The sequence below is a fragment of the Maniola jurtina genome, chromosome 13 (assembly GCF_905333055.1).
Source record: "Maniola jurtina chromosome 13, ilManJurt1.1, whole genome shotgun sequence".
In the NCBI taxonomy this organism is placed as follows: domain Eukaryota; kingdom Metazoa; phylum Arthropoda; class Insecta; order Lepidoptera; family Nymphalidae; genus Maniola; species Maniola jurtina.
The window spans coordinates 1455612-1476398 of record NC_060041.1 but is presented as its reverse complement, the minus strand read 5'-3'; the positions used below and the strand labels follow the sequence as shown (position 1 = coordinate 1476398).

Here is a 20787-nt window from a genome sequence, read left to right as displayed (position 1 = left end):
GGCTCTTCTGTGGAAAGTTTTAAATGTGTGTTCATTGTGACAGCAACAGACGCCCGGCACGTCGAGTCCGCCCGAAGTGTCCGCGAACGTGGGCGCGCCGTCGTCGCCGCCCAAGCGCGAACGCGCGCACAAGCCGCACCCGCACGAACCCGTGCTGCCGCCCGCGCCCCTCCCTACAGCCGTGCCGCCCGCGCACCACAAGGTACACTACAACAGACGCCCGGCACGTCGAGTCCGCCCGAAGTGTCGCCCACTAGCTTACTCGCCCCAGCTTCACTCGATAGAAATTTTAAAATTGATGAGGGCTGAAATGTCCTGCCTATTTAACACTCTTCAGGGTGAAATTTTCAAAAAGCCTTCTTAGTGAGTGTCTGTTTTAAAGGCAACCTACAGTCAAAAATTCAAGTTTGTAAGCCCCCAATGGTTTAGGTGTGCCAAAAATATTTTTTTATAGTTATCATATTTATTTTAACAATGTCGTTATTACGCAGCCCCCACCAGTACCAAAGCCTGAAGAACCTCCAGTGGAAGAGCGATCTCCCGCGTCGAGCTCCCCTCCATCATCAGCGTCGCCTGGAGTGGAGCGAGTCTCCGTGACCCTGAAGAAGAGCACCCTCAACCCCAACGCGAAGGAGTTCAACCCCAGCGCGAAACCCTTCACGCCTAGAAGCCCCACCACACCTAGTCACAGCAGGTAATCACACATTGTCACAGCAGGTATTAACACACAGCCACAGCATGTATCAACATCTAGCCACAGCCAGTGTCAACACCTAACTGCAGTAAGTATCAACACCTAGCCACAGCCAGTGTCAACACCTAACTGCAGTAAGTATCAACACCTAGCCACAGCCAGTGTCAACACCTAACTGCAGTAAGTATCAACACCTAGCCACAGCCAGTGTCAACACCTAACTGCAGTAAGTATCAACACCTAGCCACAGCCAGTGTCAACACCTAACTGCAGTAAGTATCAACACCTAGCCACAGCCAGTGTCAACACCTAACTGCAGTAAGTATCAACACCTAGCCACAGCCGGTGTCAACACCTAACTGCAGTAAGTATCAACACCTAGCCACAATAGGTATCAACACACAGCCACAGTGGTTGTCAACACCTAACCACAGGAAGTATCAACACCTATCCATAGAAGGTATCAATATCTAGCCACAACAGGAGTCAACACCTAGCTTTAGCACCCATGTTTAAACACAGTTTCTTCATCATCAGCCTTTCATATTTTCATATGAATCATAATCATAATGTTTTCGTAAATAGAGAAGAAGCACATCCTAGGATTTCTTATCGAAAACCGACTTGATATAGGGTTTTATGCACTTTCAGCCAGCGCCCCTTGCGAAAATTTGTGAAATAAAAGTCATACAATATTTGAGCAGCAAACGAATATTTTTAAAATTTAAAATGTTGTCGCAGACCTCACACGCCAGGCACGCCCGTGGGCGTAGGCGCAGGTGGCGTGGGCGTGGGAGGGATGGGCATGGGCGTCGGCTTGGGTGGCGTCAACGTCGTGGGCGCCGGCGTCAGCTACGTGCCCGCGCCACCGCCTCCTCCTCACATGGTAAATATCACTTGTATTATTAAAATGTGTATAGAATGAATGCATGTCCTAGTCGATATTCAGACTCGTACCATTCGATTAGCTTCTTCGTTTCTAATACGCAGTGCTAGAATATGGAATGCCTTCCGGCTTCCGTTTTCTCCTCTAGCTATAATATTGTATTGATATTCGCTTGACAGATGACAGCTGTACCATACGCGATGTTGACAGCGGCGGCCGCGGCGGCGCAGCAGCCGCCCGCATACCTTCCACACCCGCATCCCGTGAGTACTATCTGTTCCTTCAATAGATTAAAAATAAATGTGAAGTGAGCTCATCATCATCATCATGATCAACCCGTCGTCGGCCCACAACTGAGTACAGATCTCCTCTCAGAATGAGAAGGGTTTAGGCCATAGTGTGTCACGTTGGAGACTTGATCTATGAAATGAGCTCAGAGCCTATGAAATGAGCTTATCATTCAGTGTTGGAAAATTAAGATTTATAGAGCGCACTTTGACTTTGCTTAGACGTAAGTTTCAGTTAAAACGAGACAGATGCCAGTGGTATAACACTGTCTCGTTTTAACAGTGTCTAAGTCCGAGCAAAGTCAAAGTGCGCGCTATAGATATCAGCCTTAGTTAGCGAATCAGTAGGATAAGCGCTTTACGAACCGATTTTGATGAAACTGTGGGCGGTTAGATGGAGGTGGGGTGCGAATGCCGCGGGTACGCGCCGCCATTCCTCGTTCTGGACAAGCGCGAGCGAGATGCGGTGAGCGAGCGGGCCGTGGGGACGATATCGATGCTACTCTCTTATATCAAATTCTAAATTCATTTATTTGTGGATACAGTGGGTCAGAAAAGCATCAAAGGATTGCCTTGTCAAGTGGCCTGCTTTGGCTGCTAAAACTAGATGAGAACTGACTTGAACTTATAAGAACTTCGGATCGACAAGTTTTGTGGTCCCTGGCTTCCCTGTCCTCTTTTTCTTTCTTTTTCTCTTCATTGTTACAACTTTCTGGCACAAATACAAAATAAAAATATTTTGTATGATATTTAATTGGTTTTGAAGCCAATGAGTGGCCAGAAAGAGTTGCACTAAACTCAATTTTTCAGAGATTTTCAAAATACTGATATACTTAGGGCCTGTAGCTTCTGTTGAGAGCATACCTCTGTACTAGGCCGGTCATCGTCCTTTACCTGTTAGATAAAGTTTATCTGAAAGTTGTGAAACAAGATCTTAATGTACAAAACAGAATTAATTTAAATTTTTCTGTAAAAAGAATAGTAGCATTCGATATCGTATAATCCAATAGCCCTGAGTGTATGTGTTCCAATGCCCCATTAATATACCTTTGCATTTGGGTGCGCTTGTTCTTATAACCAGTCTGTTATTGCGCTATTTTGTTTGATATTGGATAAGTAACGTATAGTCTAAAAAATAGCCATTCTTTTACTGATATTTTCCAATTTTGGATAACGTGACAAATAAGGACAGTATAGAGACTTATAGTGCATACGTTTTGAGATACCTAAGTGTCTACTGTCATGTCAAATGTACGATTTTACTTCTTAATCTAAGGGTAAACCGCACTTTTGGCATGACAGCTGACGCATACAGCAAAATTGTCGAATACTTTCTCAAAATTTATGCATTATAATAACTTTTTATTTTGACTTTTAGCGATTCTTGCGCAAGAGTCGCGACCTGTCATCTCGTACGTAACTGTCATGTTGACAGTTGATCGCCTGCACACTTGACAGTTACATATGAGATGACAGATTGCGACCTTGAAGCGATGGAAGTTGCAAATTGTCAAAAAAATAGGCAGGCAAGTGAGATCACAATCAAGAGTTGACTTGGAAAAAAAACAGCTTGTAAATCAACGCATACGAGAGACAAAATAAAGTATAGAGTAAATTGTGTTTTGTGTCAGAGATTTATTTTTCTATAAATACATTTGTACAGCTAATGGCTAAGATTTTAAGACTAATTTGTTCCTTTGTGAAACTAATCTACATAGTTGCAGTGGATTTTCGCTAGATCCTGTGATTTTGGTGTGACTAGTGATAACTAATAACCTAGCTCTAACCAATATGCTAAGTGTGATATCGAATATTTTGATCATATATCACGAGACGACATACTTACAACGCATTTTTAGTACATAAAAATTCGTGTGACATCAGAAAAGAGATGCGATTGTTGCGCAATAGTCGCCACCTGTCAGTTATAAGGATGGGGTCTACCAAACCGATACATTGTATGATCAGGCTGTGTAAAGCGCAATGCCTACCTGCAGAGTGGAGTGGAAATGAGTCAAAGCGTTTTTTGGGATGGTTAAAAATTTCAGGTTGCGTGACCGACGCGACCGTTAATAGAGCTCGCAGTGCCGGTTGATATAAACCATACAATTATTTTGACATTTGACAAAAAAACTTATTTGTTGTATTATTATTATTTATTGTAATTTATAATTTTAAGTTTTCACTTCTGTCTGCAGTCCCCACTGCAGTCAGTGTCAATTAGCTAATTTTTTTTACAACTCAAACTTGGCTTTATTTACTCTAGCATACCGATGGCGCTCTAAGCGATTCGTTATAACAACCGTATGTCAAAGTAAATAAAACTGAGTTTATGTGATTATCAAAAAAGATCCTGCGCTCGGCTCAACTCTACTCCGCAGGTATATCTTGCGCTTAAAGATGCGTTTTCACTGAAGCGGAACGGAGCGGAGACGTGTTAATTAGACTAAACAGGTATTATTAGATGAGGATAAAAATATCACACCGTATGATTGGACAAAAACACTCTAAAACACAGCGTTTGGCATATATACAAATGTGTCACAATTAATGAACCTTTATCTATGACCTTTGAAAAACACCTTATCAATTAATCTAACATATAAATTACGACACCTCGCCAAAACATTTGCCTATCTCATCCGGTGTCAATCTGACCAGTTCCTGCGACACGGCCCATAACTTAGCTGCAGACTCCTCGTCATCAGCTTTATAAGACGCCCTCACTTCCTGACAGTCCTCGAAATACTTCCCACTGATCTGATCGCATTCACACGACACCGCCAAGTAGACGGACGTCTGTGCCCCTTCCGCCGGGGTCTTAAAAAACGCGTACAGCAAAAGACTCCTAATCTTCTCCAAAACTGTGGAACTCCTATATAGAGACGTGTTAACCTGCCCCGGATTCAGACTGTTCACATCCACCCCAGTACCTTCCAATCTTCTCGCCAACTCCTTACTGAATATAACATTACACAGCTTACTGTTCGCATAAGATTGGATGTACCCGTATTTTTCACTATTCAAGTCCTCTGTAGTCCCAAACTTATGCCACGAAGACGAAACTACTACAACTCGACTCGGCGCTGCTTTCTTGAGCATCGGAATCAAAAGTACGGTCAACAAAAACGGTCCCAAATAGTTTATTTGTAAATCCTTTAAAATTCCATCTTCAGTTTTTTCTCTGGTAGTACAAATTGCCCCAGCATTGTTAATAAGAACGTCCAATTTCGCTTCAGACGTTTCGAGCTCGTGTACGAATTTTCTGACTGATGATAGAGAAGTTAAATCTAAATGTATGAAGCGAACTCTTTTGTTGTTCGCTCGTCTAATGATTCTCCTGACGGCTTTTTCGCCTTTCTCGTGGCTTCGACAAGCTATTATTAGCTTAGCTCCTCTTCTAGCTAATTCTAAAGCTGTCTCGAAGCCTATACCCCCACTGGCACCTGTGACCACCACTACTTTGCCACTCATGACTGTGTCCGCATAGCATTTCCCAGTGGAAAGTTTGTTGAAGATTTTTATTGAGAAAAGTGCAACTAGCGTCCATATTATTAGGAACAACCACATTTTTTATCCCAATCCAGTTTTGGTTAATCATAAGGCCATAAAACTAGGAAGTTGTCGTCAGAAAAACCTGTAACAATTTATTTTTTTGTAATATATACGGATATAATATCAGTTCAATTCATAATATAATTACCCAAATGAAGTCCGCGTGGATTTATCTTTTGCAAATCTCGTGGGAACTCTTTGATTTTCTGATTTATGAAGAAGTTGTGTCTGTCTGAAGTTATTGTTAGATGCAACCACATCTCAAAAATGCCGTTTTTATTTTTTATAGATCAAATTAATTTTAAAAAGTACAGTTACATATTTACGTACGTATACTCATTTAATATGCAAATATTTGAATAACTAGTTCATACCATTATACCGGCTTTTTGCCATCCCAAGAAATCATCAATTAACATTATTTAACATACCGGTATAAACGCGTCCTGCTAAAATACTGTGATTGTGTGTGCGATTCGCACTGATAACTCCCAAATCTTTTAATAAATAATTAATAACTACACAAAAACTGACTGACACTGTCTCTAATCAGGCGGAACGTAGTTCGCCCGACGATTATGATACGACTGTCGAACGGTATAATATAAAAGGTTGTTATACAACTATGTATATGTTTTCGACTTTACATGGCGAATTAATTTAATTAATTTATATGAATGTATGTCATATTAAGTTATTCCTACTTTCTAATGGTGAAGGATCTTGACCTATTTTGTTTTTCTAATCTCAAGGATTACGGCAAATACCTAAAGTATATGAATGACAATGAGCAGTGCACATAGTTTGGAAAACTGATAAGCGTTAGGCACCGATAACCGGTTAGCGCCCAAGGTGCTAGAATAGTAACCTCACACCAGAAATCACAGCGTTGGCACATTTATTAGGGTTCCGTACCTCAAATGGAAAAACGGAACCCTTATAGTACCACTTTGTTGTCTGTCTGTCGTGTCCGTCAAGAAAATCTATAGGGTACTTCCCGTTGACCTAGAATCATGTTTGGCAGGTAGGTAGGTCTTATAGCACAAGTAAAGGAAAAAAACCGAAAACCGTGAATTTGTGACTACATCACACAAAATAATTAAATGTGTTCATGAACAAATAATAAGTATTATTTTCAGTTTTCAAAGTAAGATAACAATACCAAGTTGGGTATCATATGAAAGAGCTTCGCCTGTATATTCTAAAACAGATTTTTATTTATTTTTATGCATAGTAGTTTTCGATTTATCGTGCAAAATGTCGGAAAAAACACTAGAGTACGGAATCCTCGGTGCGCGAGTCCAACTCGCACTGGCGGGTACAGATATTGATATACAAATAGTAATCGCTGGGTACAGAAGTCCGTACCCGATTTTTTTTAGATTTGATTATTGAAATAAATAATACGTTTTCGTAAATAACTAGATAATCATATCTTTTTTATTGTAATCGAATAGATAACTATAAATCCTTTAAGTTCATTAGAAATGATTAGGGTTTGTTAAAATGATTATATAAATACAGACTTTGATATTTAACGATTATATTTCTATAAAGACTCGGGTGTATCATCATCATCAACTCATCGCCGGCTCACTACTAAGCACGGGTCTTCTCTCAGAATGAAAAGAGTTTGGCCACAGTCTACCACGCTGGCCATGCCTGACTGGATTAAGTGTGGATTGATAGCTTTCACGCGCCTTTGAGAACATTATGGAGAACTTACATACTTTACTTTACCGTTACAGCAAGTAATATCTAATTGCTTGAAAAGCAAATAGCTTCTTAAAGTTAGAAGTTTGTGCCCGGATTCGAACGCCAAACCCCCGACAGACAGACAACAAAGTTAGCCTTATAAGGGTTCCGTTTTTCCTTTTGAGGTACGGAACTCTAAAAAAGGTTAATCAAAAGGATTCTACAGCAAAATTATTCGCAATCGCGCAAAATGACAGACGAATAAGATTTTTTTCTACTGACGGCTAATTTATCGTGTTATCAATAAAGTCAACAATTACGGGAAAAGTTATCATATTGTTGACATAAACATGGTCATTTTATCATCTTTACACTCGGATCTTGGATTTGCATATGTTATAGTCAAAACCGAAACTCCGGCGAACCTAAGTGTGGCCATGGCAATCCGAGAAAAATTGCAATTTTGTGCAAATTATTGTTAGGAAAATATTTCTGAGCCATTATATAAAAAAAAAACATACAAAAAACTTCTTCAAGTAGTTCGGCTCAAATTATTTTTGAAAATTCAATTTGGGCGAATTTTAAAAATTCAGTCCCTAATGGGGTAAAATAGAGGTTCGAAATTTGCGTGGTCCATGCGGACGAAGTCGCGGGAATAAACTAGTTTAAGTATATTTTAATACTCATATTAGTCTAAACAAACAATTCTTTCTAATAAGCTAACTCGACAAAAGTTTTATTGCGGTTAAAAACGGTATGCTAATATAACAGTATGGAAACAGTTTCGCTCCGCTCCACTCCGCTCCAGCCATGTTCCACTTATAATCTAACACGATTCAGACGAAGACACTGCAGATTATTAAAATAAACATTGAGTTTTCGAACTAGACTCTTAAAATTAAATGCCTAGGTCCTAGGCAAATCTAAACACGCCGGTTTTTTGGATTTTGATTGTAACACATGCACTGATCTTGAGAAACGCACGTGGTCCATAGGTGTCTAATTAAATAACTATAAATATAATTTAATAAGATATTATATATACAAACCATGTATGATATCCATGATATCATAACTTATATAGAATAGCATTAAAGTACGCTAGTTGCATTTTAATTTTCAAGGTTATAAAGATGTACCAGAACTACGTTTTTCAAGCGACCAGACATAATGTAATAAATTCACAAAAAATGAATTACGGGAACATGAAAACTTAATTTTGTCCTCTCCTATATAAAAAAATATTTGGAAAAATATCTTCTCCTACTTGCTTGGACCACCATTACACTATTATTTAAAAAAAAAACCAACTCGACAGTAATAGAAATTGCTGGACAGTTTCTTTATTAGGGTTGACATCTGTTAACAGGGCTCTCTGCGTCACTCGCTTCATACAATCGTAGTTCCAATTTCATTTGAATATTAAGCAACCAAAGTCCATGAAATTTTGCAGACATATTCTAGAAACTAATGTTGTGTCTTGGTGTTTTAGATTTTCTAAAAATATGTAGTTTTAAAATTACAGGGGCTCAAAGATATGTATGTAAATTTTTAAGACCGCGTAACTTTGAAACCAAATATTTTAACAGAAATCTGGAAAACCACAGACATAGATATTAGTTTCTAGAATATGTCTGCAAAATTTCATGGACTTTGGTTGCTTAATATTCAAATGAAATTGGAACTACGTTTGTATGAAGCGAGTGACGGAGAGACCCCTCTTAAATATGAGGTATAGTACGCGACAGGTTGAGACAGCAATCAGGGTATGATGCCGAGCGGACGAAATATTTATTACTATATTATTATTTAACAGTGGACGTGGATGTTACGAATTTTGGAAGATCCTCTATTTAATAATTACTAAGAAATAGTTTATTTTTAACATAGTATAACATCATTCCTCACACGCGTGACTAAGGTTTGGAATACTCTTCCGCGATCTATGTTTCCTATTAATTACAATCCGGGTATCTTTAAAACAAAATTGAATAGGTAAATGCGTCCCATCTTAGGCCACATCATCACTTTCCGTCAGGGGTGATTGTGGTCAAGCGCTTGCGTATAATGAATAAAAAAGGCATCATCCCCATTTGTCCTAGCTAGTCTATACATATAATAAAATTGTAGAAAAGTGGTGTCTGTACAATGGAAATATATAAAAAAAAAGTAGCAGGGGTTGTTATTATATCGATGCCGAACCCGAAATTGTAATTAATTTTTTTTTGTCTGTTTGTGTGTTTGTGCACGCTAATATCAGAAACGGCTTATTCGATTTAGATACCGTTTTCACTAATATATTGTAGTAAGCTTCACTTAACATTTAGTGATTATTTCATGTCAATCGGTTCATAAATAAAAAAGTTATGTCAATTTAAAGAATCACGGCGAACATTTTTTAACGTACAGAGTACGTACTACACGCCTCGCGCCTGAGCGTCCGTGGCTATATAAAGCGCGCTGAGAGCCATCCCACGCGAACGAAGTCGCGGGCACAGCTAGTTGTATAATGAAATGGTGTGTTTGCAGCTTTACGGAGCGGCGATGGGCGGCGGCGCGGCCGTGGCGGGCGGCGCGGGGCAGCACGCGCCGATGCAGGCGCAGCCCCAGAGAAACTTCAGGAAAGGTAACTGTCTGTACCCCTTCTGTTTACATACTTCATCTAATTAAGGCCACACACTCGCTTCTCCATACGAACATATTACGCTGATCATTCGACTTTTTTGTTGCCATTATAATATTATTTTTGTCCATATTGCTTATACGTTAAGTTTTATTTTAGAATAAATATTTTTGTACTAATTCTTGTAATGACTTTTCAATTTCGAAAATGTTGAAAATGTTTATTTATTTGCGAGTGATATTTTAAATTTATTACTTTACCTTTTCTCCAATGAAATGTCTTAAATATAAATATCTCGCCTGCTATGCTCGCTCGATACTATATTAAAAATAAAAAAATCGCTCATATCATAGAATCCTGACTATGGAGTCCAAATGTGTCACATATTGACATACTTACATACATACGTCTATAATATATAAAAAACATTAAAGCACTGTTTTCTTTGTCAATATATTAAAAAAAATTGAACTATTTATCTCATTAGTCGGCGTCCAGGATATGAAAGCTAGTGAATAATGCAAGTGGTTTGTTCGTCAGATCGCTCGTGGTCCGGCTCGGGCGTGCAAGTGGCAGCGGCGACCGGGCAGCCTCTCCTAGCGCCCGCGCCCATGCAGCCCTTCATGCCGTACCCGCACCCGCACCCCGGACACCCCGCGCCGCAGCCCGCCATCCAGTACCAGCATATGGTAAGACATCGTCGTGTGGATGTCCACTGTTGGACATATGTCGGAGTGTTCGCCAGATAACTCGTGGTCCGGCTCGGGCGTGCAAGTGGCAGCGGCGACCGGGCAGCCTCTCCTAGCGCCCGCGCCCATGCAGCCCTTCATGCCGTACCCGCACCCGCACCCCGGACACCCCGCGCCGCAGCCCGCCATCCAGTACCAGCATATGGTAAGACATCGTCGTGTGGATGTCCACTGTTGGACATATGTCGGAGTGTTCGCCAGATAACTCGTGGTCCGGCTCGGGCGTGCAAGTGGCAGCGGCGACCGGGCAGCCTCTCCTAGCGCCCGCGCCCATGCAGCCCTTCATGCCGTACCCGCACCCGCACCCCGGACACCCCGCGCCGCAGCCCGCCATCCAGTACCAGCATATGGTAAGACATCGTCGTGTGGATGTCCACTGTTGGACATATGTCGGAGTGTTCGCCAGATAACTCGTGGTCCGGCTCGGGCGTGCAAGTGGCAGCGGCCACCGGCCACCCTCTATACTTGTTCCGTACATCGATATCCGGAATCCATGTTGAGCTTAGCCTTCCGTTCTTCGTATGTTCCAACTTAGCGATACCCTAGCTTCCAGTCCCACCATATTCGTCTAATATCCATCGTGCTGGAGGATGCTCCACACTACTCTAAGTATACATAGTAATAGAGCGTGCTCACACAGAAGTCGTGGTCGCGTTATTACTAGGTAATTCTTTTCCTCGAAGTGAAAGCATAACTCAGTTTATAAAACCAAACCACGACTGAGACATCTATGTCTTTAATTTTTTTCTCGCTTTTTCGAATTATACTTGTATGGTCATTTTCCTCTGATGTTCAGAACTTTACTATCACGATATCATTTCCAGGTGCGGATGTACCACGGCGGCGGCGTGGGCGGAGTGGGCGGCATGGGTGTGGGGGTAGGCGGTGGCGTGGGCGGTGGCGTGGGCAGCGGCGTGGGCGAGTACGCGCCGCCCGCGCAGTCGCCCGCCGCGCCGTCCCCCGCGCTGTACCCGCCGCCCTCCCCGGCGCACACGCCGCACCCGCACCCACACCCGCATCCGCACCCGCACCACCACTACCAGCAGCCGCCCTTCCAGGTACGTGTGTAGTACACTGAAATAGAAATGTATAGTATGTATTTGTATGTGTACCTATGTATTTACTTTATTGCCCCACAAAACACAAATGTAGGCACAAAAAGGCTGTCTTATCGGTAAATAGCGATCTCTCCAGACAACCTTAACGCTAAGGAGAAAACGAACCAATGTACAAATGATCTATAAATTAAAAATAAACGTTTGTTGTCGCCAGGTGCTGTGCCCGCTGATGGGGCCGGGCGGCGCGCACCACCACCACCACCACCCGCACGTGGCGTACCTCAACCACGCGCCGCCCACCGCCAGCCCGCCGCACCACCCGCACCAGGTGCAGGTCAGTACACGCCGCTGCAGCCGTGCCGTGCGACTGGCGGGGCTTCTGAACAAGCTGCGTGGCGCTCCCACCGACCTGTAGCTCATGTGGCGAATGTGATGAAAACGCCTTCTTCAGCATCAATGTCACAGTTCAGGACAGTTAGGGAACTTGTAACAAAACATCGATGCTTCGACGTCACTATCAGGCGTCAAATGTTAGTACCTAGCTAGTCACTATAGCCTAATTCTCATTCCCTCACTCTAGATCACTCTGCCAATATCAGATATTTAAACTTATAAAAAACACTTATATGAGACACTTCCTAAGACAATCTCTCGGTGCCAATGCTCAGAACTACTCAGTCGCTAAAATTGTCTTTAACAAAAAAGAGCTTATGGTTTATAACGCAATCTCTCTGTATCTCTTATGGTTTGCTCCATACTGTGCGAGTTAAAAAACACACACAGTAGACAACGAATTTCTTGTTGAAACATATTATGCTTTTTTGCTTTGTGTCTTTTGTCATATCTATTATCTGATGATAAATAGGAACCAAGGGAATTTTTTTCTATAAATAGAGTACTATCCAAAAACTGCCCAATCCGAATGATCCAAAATTTCGATATTATTTTTGGTTTTTTTAAACAGTAACTACTTTTTCTTTATTCTTTTCATTTATATAGACTGTTGCATTTGTGTTAACATAGAGAAAATCATAGTTTTTGTTTAATTGATTGTTGCCATTATCATCATCTCTTTTCCGGTACACTACAGTTTGTAAATCTATCTACTTATTTTTGCTAAATTTTCGGTATAGCCCCTTAACTCTCTCTCACCACGCAGCTACTTCAAAAGCCGTCTCAGTCAAACGGTATGCCTATTAGTACAGGTGACGTCAAACTTCTTGATCGCTATGAAGTGGTGACGAGTAGCGGCGCATTGAATAGGTATCAAGAGCAAAACGATGACGCTTGTCTAGTGTACTTGTTCCGGGCCAGAGTAAAGTCGTCGTCAACCAATAGGGCGTCTATTGCTGGAACTAGGTCTCTTAGGGATTTCCACACGCATCGGTATTGCGCCGCCGCAATCCAGCGGCTCCCTGCGATTGCGTTTTATGTCGGCTGCCCACTTTATGGAAGATCTGCTAACGCTGTGTCTATAAGTGTGAGGTCTCCATTCCAGCACCTTGGGACCCCAACCTCTATCGGATCTTCGAACTATATGTATATCCCCGCCTATTACCACTTCAGCTCCGCAACCCGTTGGGCAATATCGGTTACTCTGGTACTTCAACGGATTTCCTCAGTTCTGATTCGATCGCGTAGAGAAACTCCAAGCATAGCTCTCTTCATCGCCCGGTGGGTGACTCTGAGCCTTTTGAGACGCGGAGTATAGTATTTTGTTCTATAATGTAAATAGCGGGTACCATACTACATACCACGATTAATAATATGATGATTTTGCACTAATCTTTCGAGATGAAGTTCGATCTGTCACGTGCAGTAACAAACTACCTGCTTACATGTTCTTTTCGTTGGAATTTCAAGAGCGATTGGGCATAATACTTTGTGTTTATACCGCCGCAAACACCATAGCAACTTGAGAGCGATCAAGAAGTTTGGCGTTAGCTACTACGTATAGCGCCATATAATCGGGAGTTTTCGTCCGAACCCCCAACCCCGTGATCATGAGCTTGGTATTCACTAGAGGCAGCAGTGGCAGAGCTTTGACCCGCGGCAACTGCACTCCACGCCGCCTCAACAAGACGCAAATTTCGCTGAGCCATATTTTGTAAGTTTTTGACGCGTTTCTCGCCATTCTACTATCGGACCGCGTGGCATCGTAAAGGTCTGCACACTTACATAGTTGAAATTCCACGGACTCGTACGAAGCGATTAGCTTCCTGATAGGTTATAGGTTTCCATACCTCAAAAGTAACCCATTAAAGGATAACTTAGTTGTCTGTCTGTCTGTCAAGAAAACCTATAGGGTTACTTCCCGTTGACCTAGAGTTTCCATACCTCAAAAGTAACCCATTAAAGGATAACTTAGTTGTCTGTCTGACTGTCAAGAAAACCTATAGGGTTACTTCCCGTTGACCTAGAATCATGAAATTTGGCAGGTTGGTAGGTTTTACAGCACAAGTAAAGCGAAAAATCCGAAAACCGTGAATTTGTGGTTACATGACAAAAAAAATTGAAATGTGTTCGTATTTCGCTTTTGGATATTAGACCGGGCCGCAAGAGGAATTTCGTTTGCAAAATATGAGAGATTTTAATATGGAATTAAAAAAATTAAAACCCATTAATATACCTTACATAATAATACTTTTTTTTTCTATTAAAAACTGGGACAGTTCCTTGAGTTACAGCTGCAAAGATTATAAATAAGTTAAAGATCCAATTTAATCCTGTACCCATCTATCTTATCCTAATATTTGCAACTAACTTTTCCGTGTAAATTTTAGGATTGTTTGATTATTTATTTTTGGTGACTTTGTATGTAGTTTACCTAGACCTGTAAGGGCTTCGGTTTCATAGCCTATGACCGAGAGTAGCATATGGGGTAGATAACATATATTTGTTATCATCAGCACTTCCTTTACACGCGCTATGTATTATGTATATTCAGTTAATGTGCCAAGAATTATTATCCTGTAAAAAAACATACAATGCATATTCCGTGTAGGGTACAGTTCACTACAGTTAAGGAACTTTTATCAAAACGTTGAAGCTTCATCTACACTGGCAGTCATTAAATGTTACCTACATTTGACACTAGATAGACTATGAAACGACTACCTTTCTTTGATTTCACATCACCCCAAGCCTAATATTTGACATGTCGATTTCAGGGTCGAACCAAGAGTTTCCTCACTCGTAGTTCTCTCTGGTGTATGTCCGAGCCTACAGAAGTTAAACCGCGTTCATCATAATTGCAAACGGAATTCCTCTTGCGGTCCGGCCTATACGGGTCCATGTCTTGTGTTTATTGGGTGCTTTCCTTGCAGCAGGTTCTGCTGCCGCCGCAGCACGGTGCGGGTGGCGCCAGCACGCCGGGCGTCCACGCGTCGCACCCCTAACCCGCGCGCCGCCTCCGCGCACACCCCCGGTACTGAGCCGACACCGACTCCGCGTCACGCAACACTGCATTTAGGATACCATGCAATACGCAACTACCCGCAGTTTTTGTGTACAAGTGACGTCCTAAAGCTAACGACAAAAACGCTGTTTTGTTTCCAGAAAATATCGGTAAAGTGCGAATTAATAACGAGATCTACCCTCAAATAAAAAATATTACTACTACCTTCAAATAATAAAAAAAAATACATTGGAAATCCTTCACCTTAAAAAGCATGTCTTACCCTCAAATAAAAACCGAATGATGAAAAAGCGTATTTAAAAATCTAGTATTGTTTTGGTAGGTGATATAATAGAATTTAAAATAACTATCGATAATAGTATTTATAATTCAAATGAAAAATTAATTACTATTTATACAAAGTCATGACTACCCTCGATTACAAAAAAAAAATGTGCCTTTATGCGCTCCTGAAGTAAAAGTGAATGCACGGGAGATTCCATTTTTGAAAATAAACCCTACTAATGGTAAACTACTGTACAACCTCGATAGAAGATGGCGGCCTCAAAACAGCTGATCTGTTTGACTGCCATTTTCGATAGAAGTGACGCTGCGTTACTTCCGTCCGAAAAAAATCGAACTACCCTCAAGTTGCGTCATAAAAGTTACTTAAACTTCAAAACACATTGGAAATCCTTCACTGTAAAAAGTATGTTTACCGATACCCTCAAATATAAAATCGGACGATGAAAAAAATGTACTCCTTGTTTTGTTAGAAGACATTATAGAATTAAGAAGTAAATGATATCTACTCTCAAATTAAAACAATATAATTTAAATACTGAAATTCATAAATGCAGTAAAAGCAAAGTTAATTTTCAAGTACAACAGTAAATCCACTATCCACTCTCAAATCGATATAAAATGAAATTTTATAAGGGTACAAATTAAAACCAATAATTTATAATATTTTTCGAATTGAAACTACCCACCACAGTTTTTTGAACGTTATATTTGAACAAAGCATTTTTATATGTTTTATGATGAAAAGAATGAAGTTTCCTTGTTTGCATATATTACCGCCAGGTGTTTGAACTTCATGTCTTACCGACTTATTTGTCTTACCAAGTCATGATGAATCTTTTTCTCTTGTTAACCGAATTATCTTACCAAACTATTCTTAGAAATTAAATTTAGACTATCAAACTGGAATAATGAATAGCAAAGTCAAAGAAACAAATACGACTTTTATAGACACATTCAGTACATTTTATTTGAGGGTAGGTTATTAAAAAAAAACCAACCTTTTACCAAAATTTCGATTCCAATTCACAAGACGTTGCTTGTAAAATAAAAATTAGATCTTTTACTAGCCTTCCATATGTCAAAATATTCTAAATGCAGTCACAGACGGCGCAACGGAACATTCTAGGTGTATTTCAAATGTAAATATTTATAGAGATAGAGCTAATATATTGAAAACCTTTATATTATATCACATGTATGAAATGAAAACCTTAATATTATATTATATATATGAAAAGTAATAATATTCCACGAGTGAAGTTTAAGAAAAAACGAAACTTGGGGGCTAGTACGAAAGTTGTGACTATAACATTGCGATAGTTTCAATTGTTTTGATTGGCTAAAATTACGGTGTTCGTGCTACAACAACGCATTTTAGCCAGTAGCGAGAGAGTATCAGCCAATCAAAAGTGAATTGCGTCATACTGCAATTTTCAAACTTCGGTGCTAGGAAGACTTGCTTCATTTTACAATTTTGACGTTATCCATTAAGAGTGTAGAAATTATTATATTTACCGCTAGTGGTAATTAAAGAGTTATTTTCACAACAAGTAGCTTAAGACTCGGTACCCTAAGTTTCAAGTTAAAAACGTGACGACCGAGTTACTTTAATCTGTCAATAGTGTGGCGATGTCAAATCGCGTGAATATAAAATAATACTATCATGACTTACACTAGAATTCATAATCAAGCTAGGGGTTTCTTTAAGGGGCCATTCAGACGACATGATGTCATATTCAACCTTAATGCATTGCGTGAAGGTTGAATATGACACATCATCTGATTGGTCCCCTAAAGAAGATTTAACCTGACTCTGAATTCCAGTCTTAAAGTTACACAGAAGCCTCATTCCTAAAAAACACACTGCTTCTTTTAATTTTAATGAAATTAAAAAAAGAAACAGAAACCCAACAACAGCCTTAAATGTATTAGCTCTGTCTTAAGAATAATATACACTCGAAATGTGTGTGAACATTTGAACCGAAAGTAATAAAAAAATGCCTTACCGTAGTGTATACGCGTAACGGTTATAGGTAGATCTTATTTGTAATTCCCGAGCGTTTTCTTCAAACGAAATTAAGATTGGCAACACCGAATTTGTATATTTCCTGGCGTCACCTGTAACTACTTGAATATAACTACTTGGTTATTCAAGTTATCTCAAAAAATAAACATGGAGTTTTAGAAAAAACTGATGTTTCAAAAAAGAGTGCTAAGTAGGACCAGTGTTTCACTTAGTTACGTTTACGTTTGCAAAAGTATCAAATTACTGTTTCTCGACCATAGTGTCAAAATTGTCAAAAATAATGTCGTACTTCAGTTAGTTTTATTTTTTATCCCCTTCAGGAAAGGCAAAGGTCGTAGACCATGCAGCCTGATTCGTAATTCATTTCAGAGTCTTAAAATAATCTAATAGAGTACACAGGGGTTCAGAGTGAATGCTTTTTAATCTGTACAAAATTTCAGTGTTGCTAGCGTTAGTTTTTGTTTATTACCAGTGTAAAAAATGGTCGGTTTTTTTAAGAGCGGCGGCGATTGATCCATTATGTAAGTATATTTGTGTGAATGGTGTGAAGTTTGCGAGTTGTCTGTCTGTCCTTGACTCCAACGAAAGACATTGTCAGGGAGAGATGTGTATTATAGGTAGATAATTTTTTTCCTTGGGCTGGTTGGCGGGATTTGTAGGTTACAAAAGAGTACCCTTTGTTTCATACATAAAATGGGTTTTTAAACTTAATGATTAAAACTCTACGAGTGACGTGTGTACGTTTTTTCGGTCCGAAAAAAGATTTGAGCTACTTTCAAGCCACGCCTTTTTTACTTAGTTTTACTTCAATGAATTAATAATATTATCTATTAAAAGCAGTGTCTATCCTATTCAAATTTTTCCTATAAAAAAGGATAACATGATTTTATTAGTCGTGTCAGTGAAACTAAACAATCTATTTTTTTATATAAATACGAATAATTAGTAACTAACATAAAGCATATTAAAGTATAATATGAAATTATTTAATTTTCATATTATACTCAACTTCTACAAAATAAAGTTCTTGATTGAACATGGATTTAAATATAATAAATATTGAAGGTGATCTACAAATTTCGTCAGCCATCTTATTTCCTGAAACGTTACCTCAACGGTTGCGTTTGTATTTATTTAGCTATACGTTAGTGTTAAAAAAGTTTCCGCGATTCTACGCAAGAACGGTCAATTATGCACTGTCAAGTGATTTCGCGATTTATTGTTATCTGTGGACTTATTTTAAACTGTGTCCTTTATTTTATCATTTATCTGTGAAGGGTTCAGTGTTGCCAGTTTAACTGAGATTTTTTCTGACAATTGGTAGTTTTATTACCACGTGATATATTAGTGGTTACGTGACATTGATGAAGTTATAAATAAAGGAGCAAATAATAATATTGAATTATGTATCGATTATGTTTCACGACAATATTTACGATAGTTTAAAAAAAAAGTTTAATAAAACAGATTTTTTTACTGTTTTTATCAAAAGGTTACAAAATGTCTCGTCAATTTGCATCGACACAGTATAGCGTCAGAAGGAACTTTTTTATCAAAATAAGCTTTATTTTAAACTACATGCATATATTTTACATTTAGTACATTGGAATGTATTTTCTGAAAAATGTTCCAACCCAAAATCAATTAAAAATTGAGATACAAACTACGTGATTACGGTAAAACGACTTGTCGGATCACAAAAGAAATATCCAGTATAAATTCAGGGACTTTTTTGCGATACGACATGACATTTTTTTTTTTTTTTTTTTAGAAATTACGTTAATTTATGTCAGATTTCAATGCTCAGTTAAGCTGAAAACAATCCAGGTCTCCATTTTGTTATCAAGAAATAAATAGGCCAATTAAAAGTAATATACTTACTCCATTCATAGCACTATAAAGAATACTATAATGAAATATTTATTAATTATTACATATTTATTTCTACTACTCATACTGCCTTTGAGATATGCTACTGCGTTTTCTGAGGGACTATCTAAGTGGTTAGTGCAAGTAGATTTGACAATAAAGAGAAATTGATAGATTTAGAGGTACGAGTGATCGGAGATTATTAAACCATGACGGGATTTTGGGTCCTTTTACAGCACTCTGAATACGATTCGTGTTTTTAAAGTTGAAGATAACGCTTTTGACGCTTTCAGAATTCGACAAAAGAATAGCGATGTCGATATCAGCAATTGCTGTGTTTATTCCTTGGCCTCGTGTATTCGTTACCGCCGATTCACACTGACACATCCGATTCTTAGCGGGAACTGATTTTTGTAAGATTTGATTAAGTGGCAACAGTATTCCACTCGTTCACAGTAAGCTATTGTATGATTGCCACAAGCCACGATTGTAGGGTCCCACAAAAAAAAAAACAAATCTGGCTAAAGCTATCCGATTTCGCTACTGCAAATCTCGGATCTTCGGACGTATCTACTAAAAAATGCCAAATCTGATTTAGCGGTGATAATATTTCAATACATATTGTGTGCACATATCTAATCTGTGATATATCTAAATTATCACGGGGTGGACTATTCTGTCAAAGAATGACCAATTTGCCAAACTTATTCAAAAATTCGCCGTATCCCGTATACTGTAGCTAGTTGATTTGCCGAATGCTGAGTTATCGTATCGAAGCATTTGCAGAATCCCGATAGTGGAGGACCGATCTTGTATTGATAACGTCATTTGTGTTCTCTGTACTGAAAAATACGTTGCGTGCGACGAGTGCTGTAATACACGTTATTGTATATATGTTAACAATGTCAGTTAACGGTAGGCCTATAACGGTGAACGACTCAAAATGCCTTAATTATAGGTCATGGCAACTACAGTTAGTGCATAAAATTAACGTGTACATAATATAAGTCGTCGCAATTTTATCGCACGCTTGGTTGTAATTTTTTTCATTTATGATGCAGTATTTGTGCCCGGTTCCTATATTGTTTGTATAGTGTTCTATAGATAAAAAAATGTGAATGTGTTATGTGCAACTTCTTATGTACCTACATAATATTATAAACCTTCAATGTATATAAATTACAAATATTAAACTCATCCCAGGAAAGCTTAAATATTAGACTATCAGTCTTGTCAACTGGATTGGATGGACTGGATGAACTTGTTTGTTGGATGTTTGATGTTGTACGAAAGTTTTTTTGAAAAACTACACATGAGGACAACTTTCTAATCAATCAAAAACAACTTAAACGCCTGAGCATGCATTGGACTGTTGACAAAGCCAATCAAATTCTACAGATTAAATTGGTTTTTATGGGCACGTTTTTATCTATAAAGGCGTATGAGTCCTATGTCGCTTTTCACCGAGGTGGAAACTGCATTGATACATTTATTAAAGTTTACTTGATACAAGTCAGTTCACGGATATCTATATTCATCAGCGTTGCCAGATGATATGTGGCGAATCCTACGAACGAGACCCTGAAAATGTACGAGAAGCTTTAAAACATACGACGAAGATTCGACGCGCAAAATAAACAAA

At 39.2% G+C, this 20787-nt stretch overlaps 3 protein-coding genes across 3 annotated transcripts in view; 1 reads left to right on the top strand and 2 right to left on the bottom strand.

Moving 5' to 3' along the window:
* Positions 1-19005, top strand: part of LOC123870691 (ataxin-2-like protein) — a 42755-nt gene extending 23750 nt beyond the window's left edge. The window contains exons 11-21 of the mRNA XM_045914064.1: positions 44-202; positions 492-694; positions 1436-1580; positions 1760-1843; positions 2262-2333; positions 9647-9743; positions 10281-10384; positions 10572-10634; positions 11314-11547; positions 11762-11881; positions 14874-19005. Of these exons, the coding sequence (XP_045770020.1) occupies positions 44-202; positions 492-694; positions 1436-1580; positions 1760-1843; positions 2262-2333; positions 9647-9743; positions 10281-10384; positions 10572-10634; positions 11314-11547; positions 11762-11881; positions 14874-14945 (1353 nt within the window). The 3' untranslated portion in view covers positions 14946-19005. The remainder of the gene's footprint in view (positions 1-43; positions 203-491; positions 695-1435; positions 1581-1759; positions 1844-2261; positions 2334-9646; positions 9744-10280; positions 10385-10571; positions 10635-11313; positions 11548-11761; positions 11882-14873) is intronic.
* LOC123870673 (vacuolar protein sorting-associated protein 45) overlaps positions 3483-20787 on the bottom strand; it is a 36899-nt gene continuing 19594 nt past the window's right edge. The window contains exons 10-11 of the mRNA XM_045914038.1: positions 14607-14618; positions 3483-4008 (exon numbers count right to left, since the gene is read on the bottom strand). The gene's annotated coding sequence lies outside the window, so the exon portion shown is untranslated. The remainder of the gene's footprint in view (positions 4009-14606; positions 14619-20787) is intronic.
* LOC123870682 (retinol dehydrogenase 14-like) lies at positions 3601-6015 on the bottom strand. The gene is made up of 2 exons (XM_045914050.1): positions 5854-6015; positions 3601-5504 (listed from the first exon to the last, which is right to left on the bottom strand). Exon 2 carries the CDS (start codon positions 5435-5437, stop codon positions 4475-4477), a length of 963 nt encoding a protein of 320 aa, XP_045770006.1. The 5' UTR covers positions 5438-5504; positions 5854-6015; the 3' UTR covers positions 3601-4474.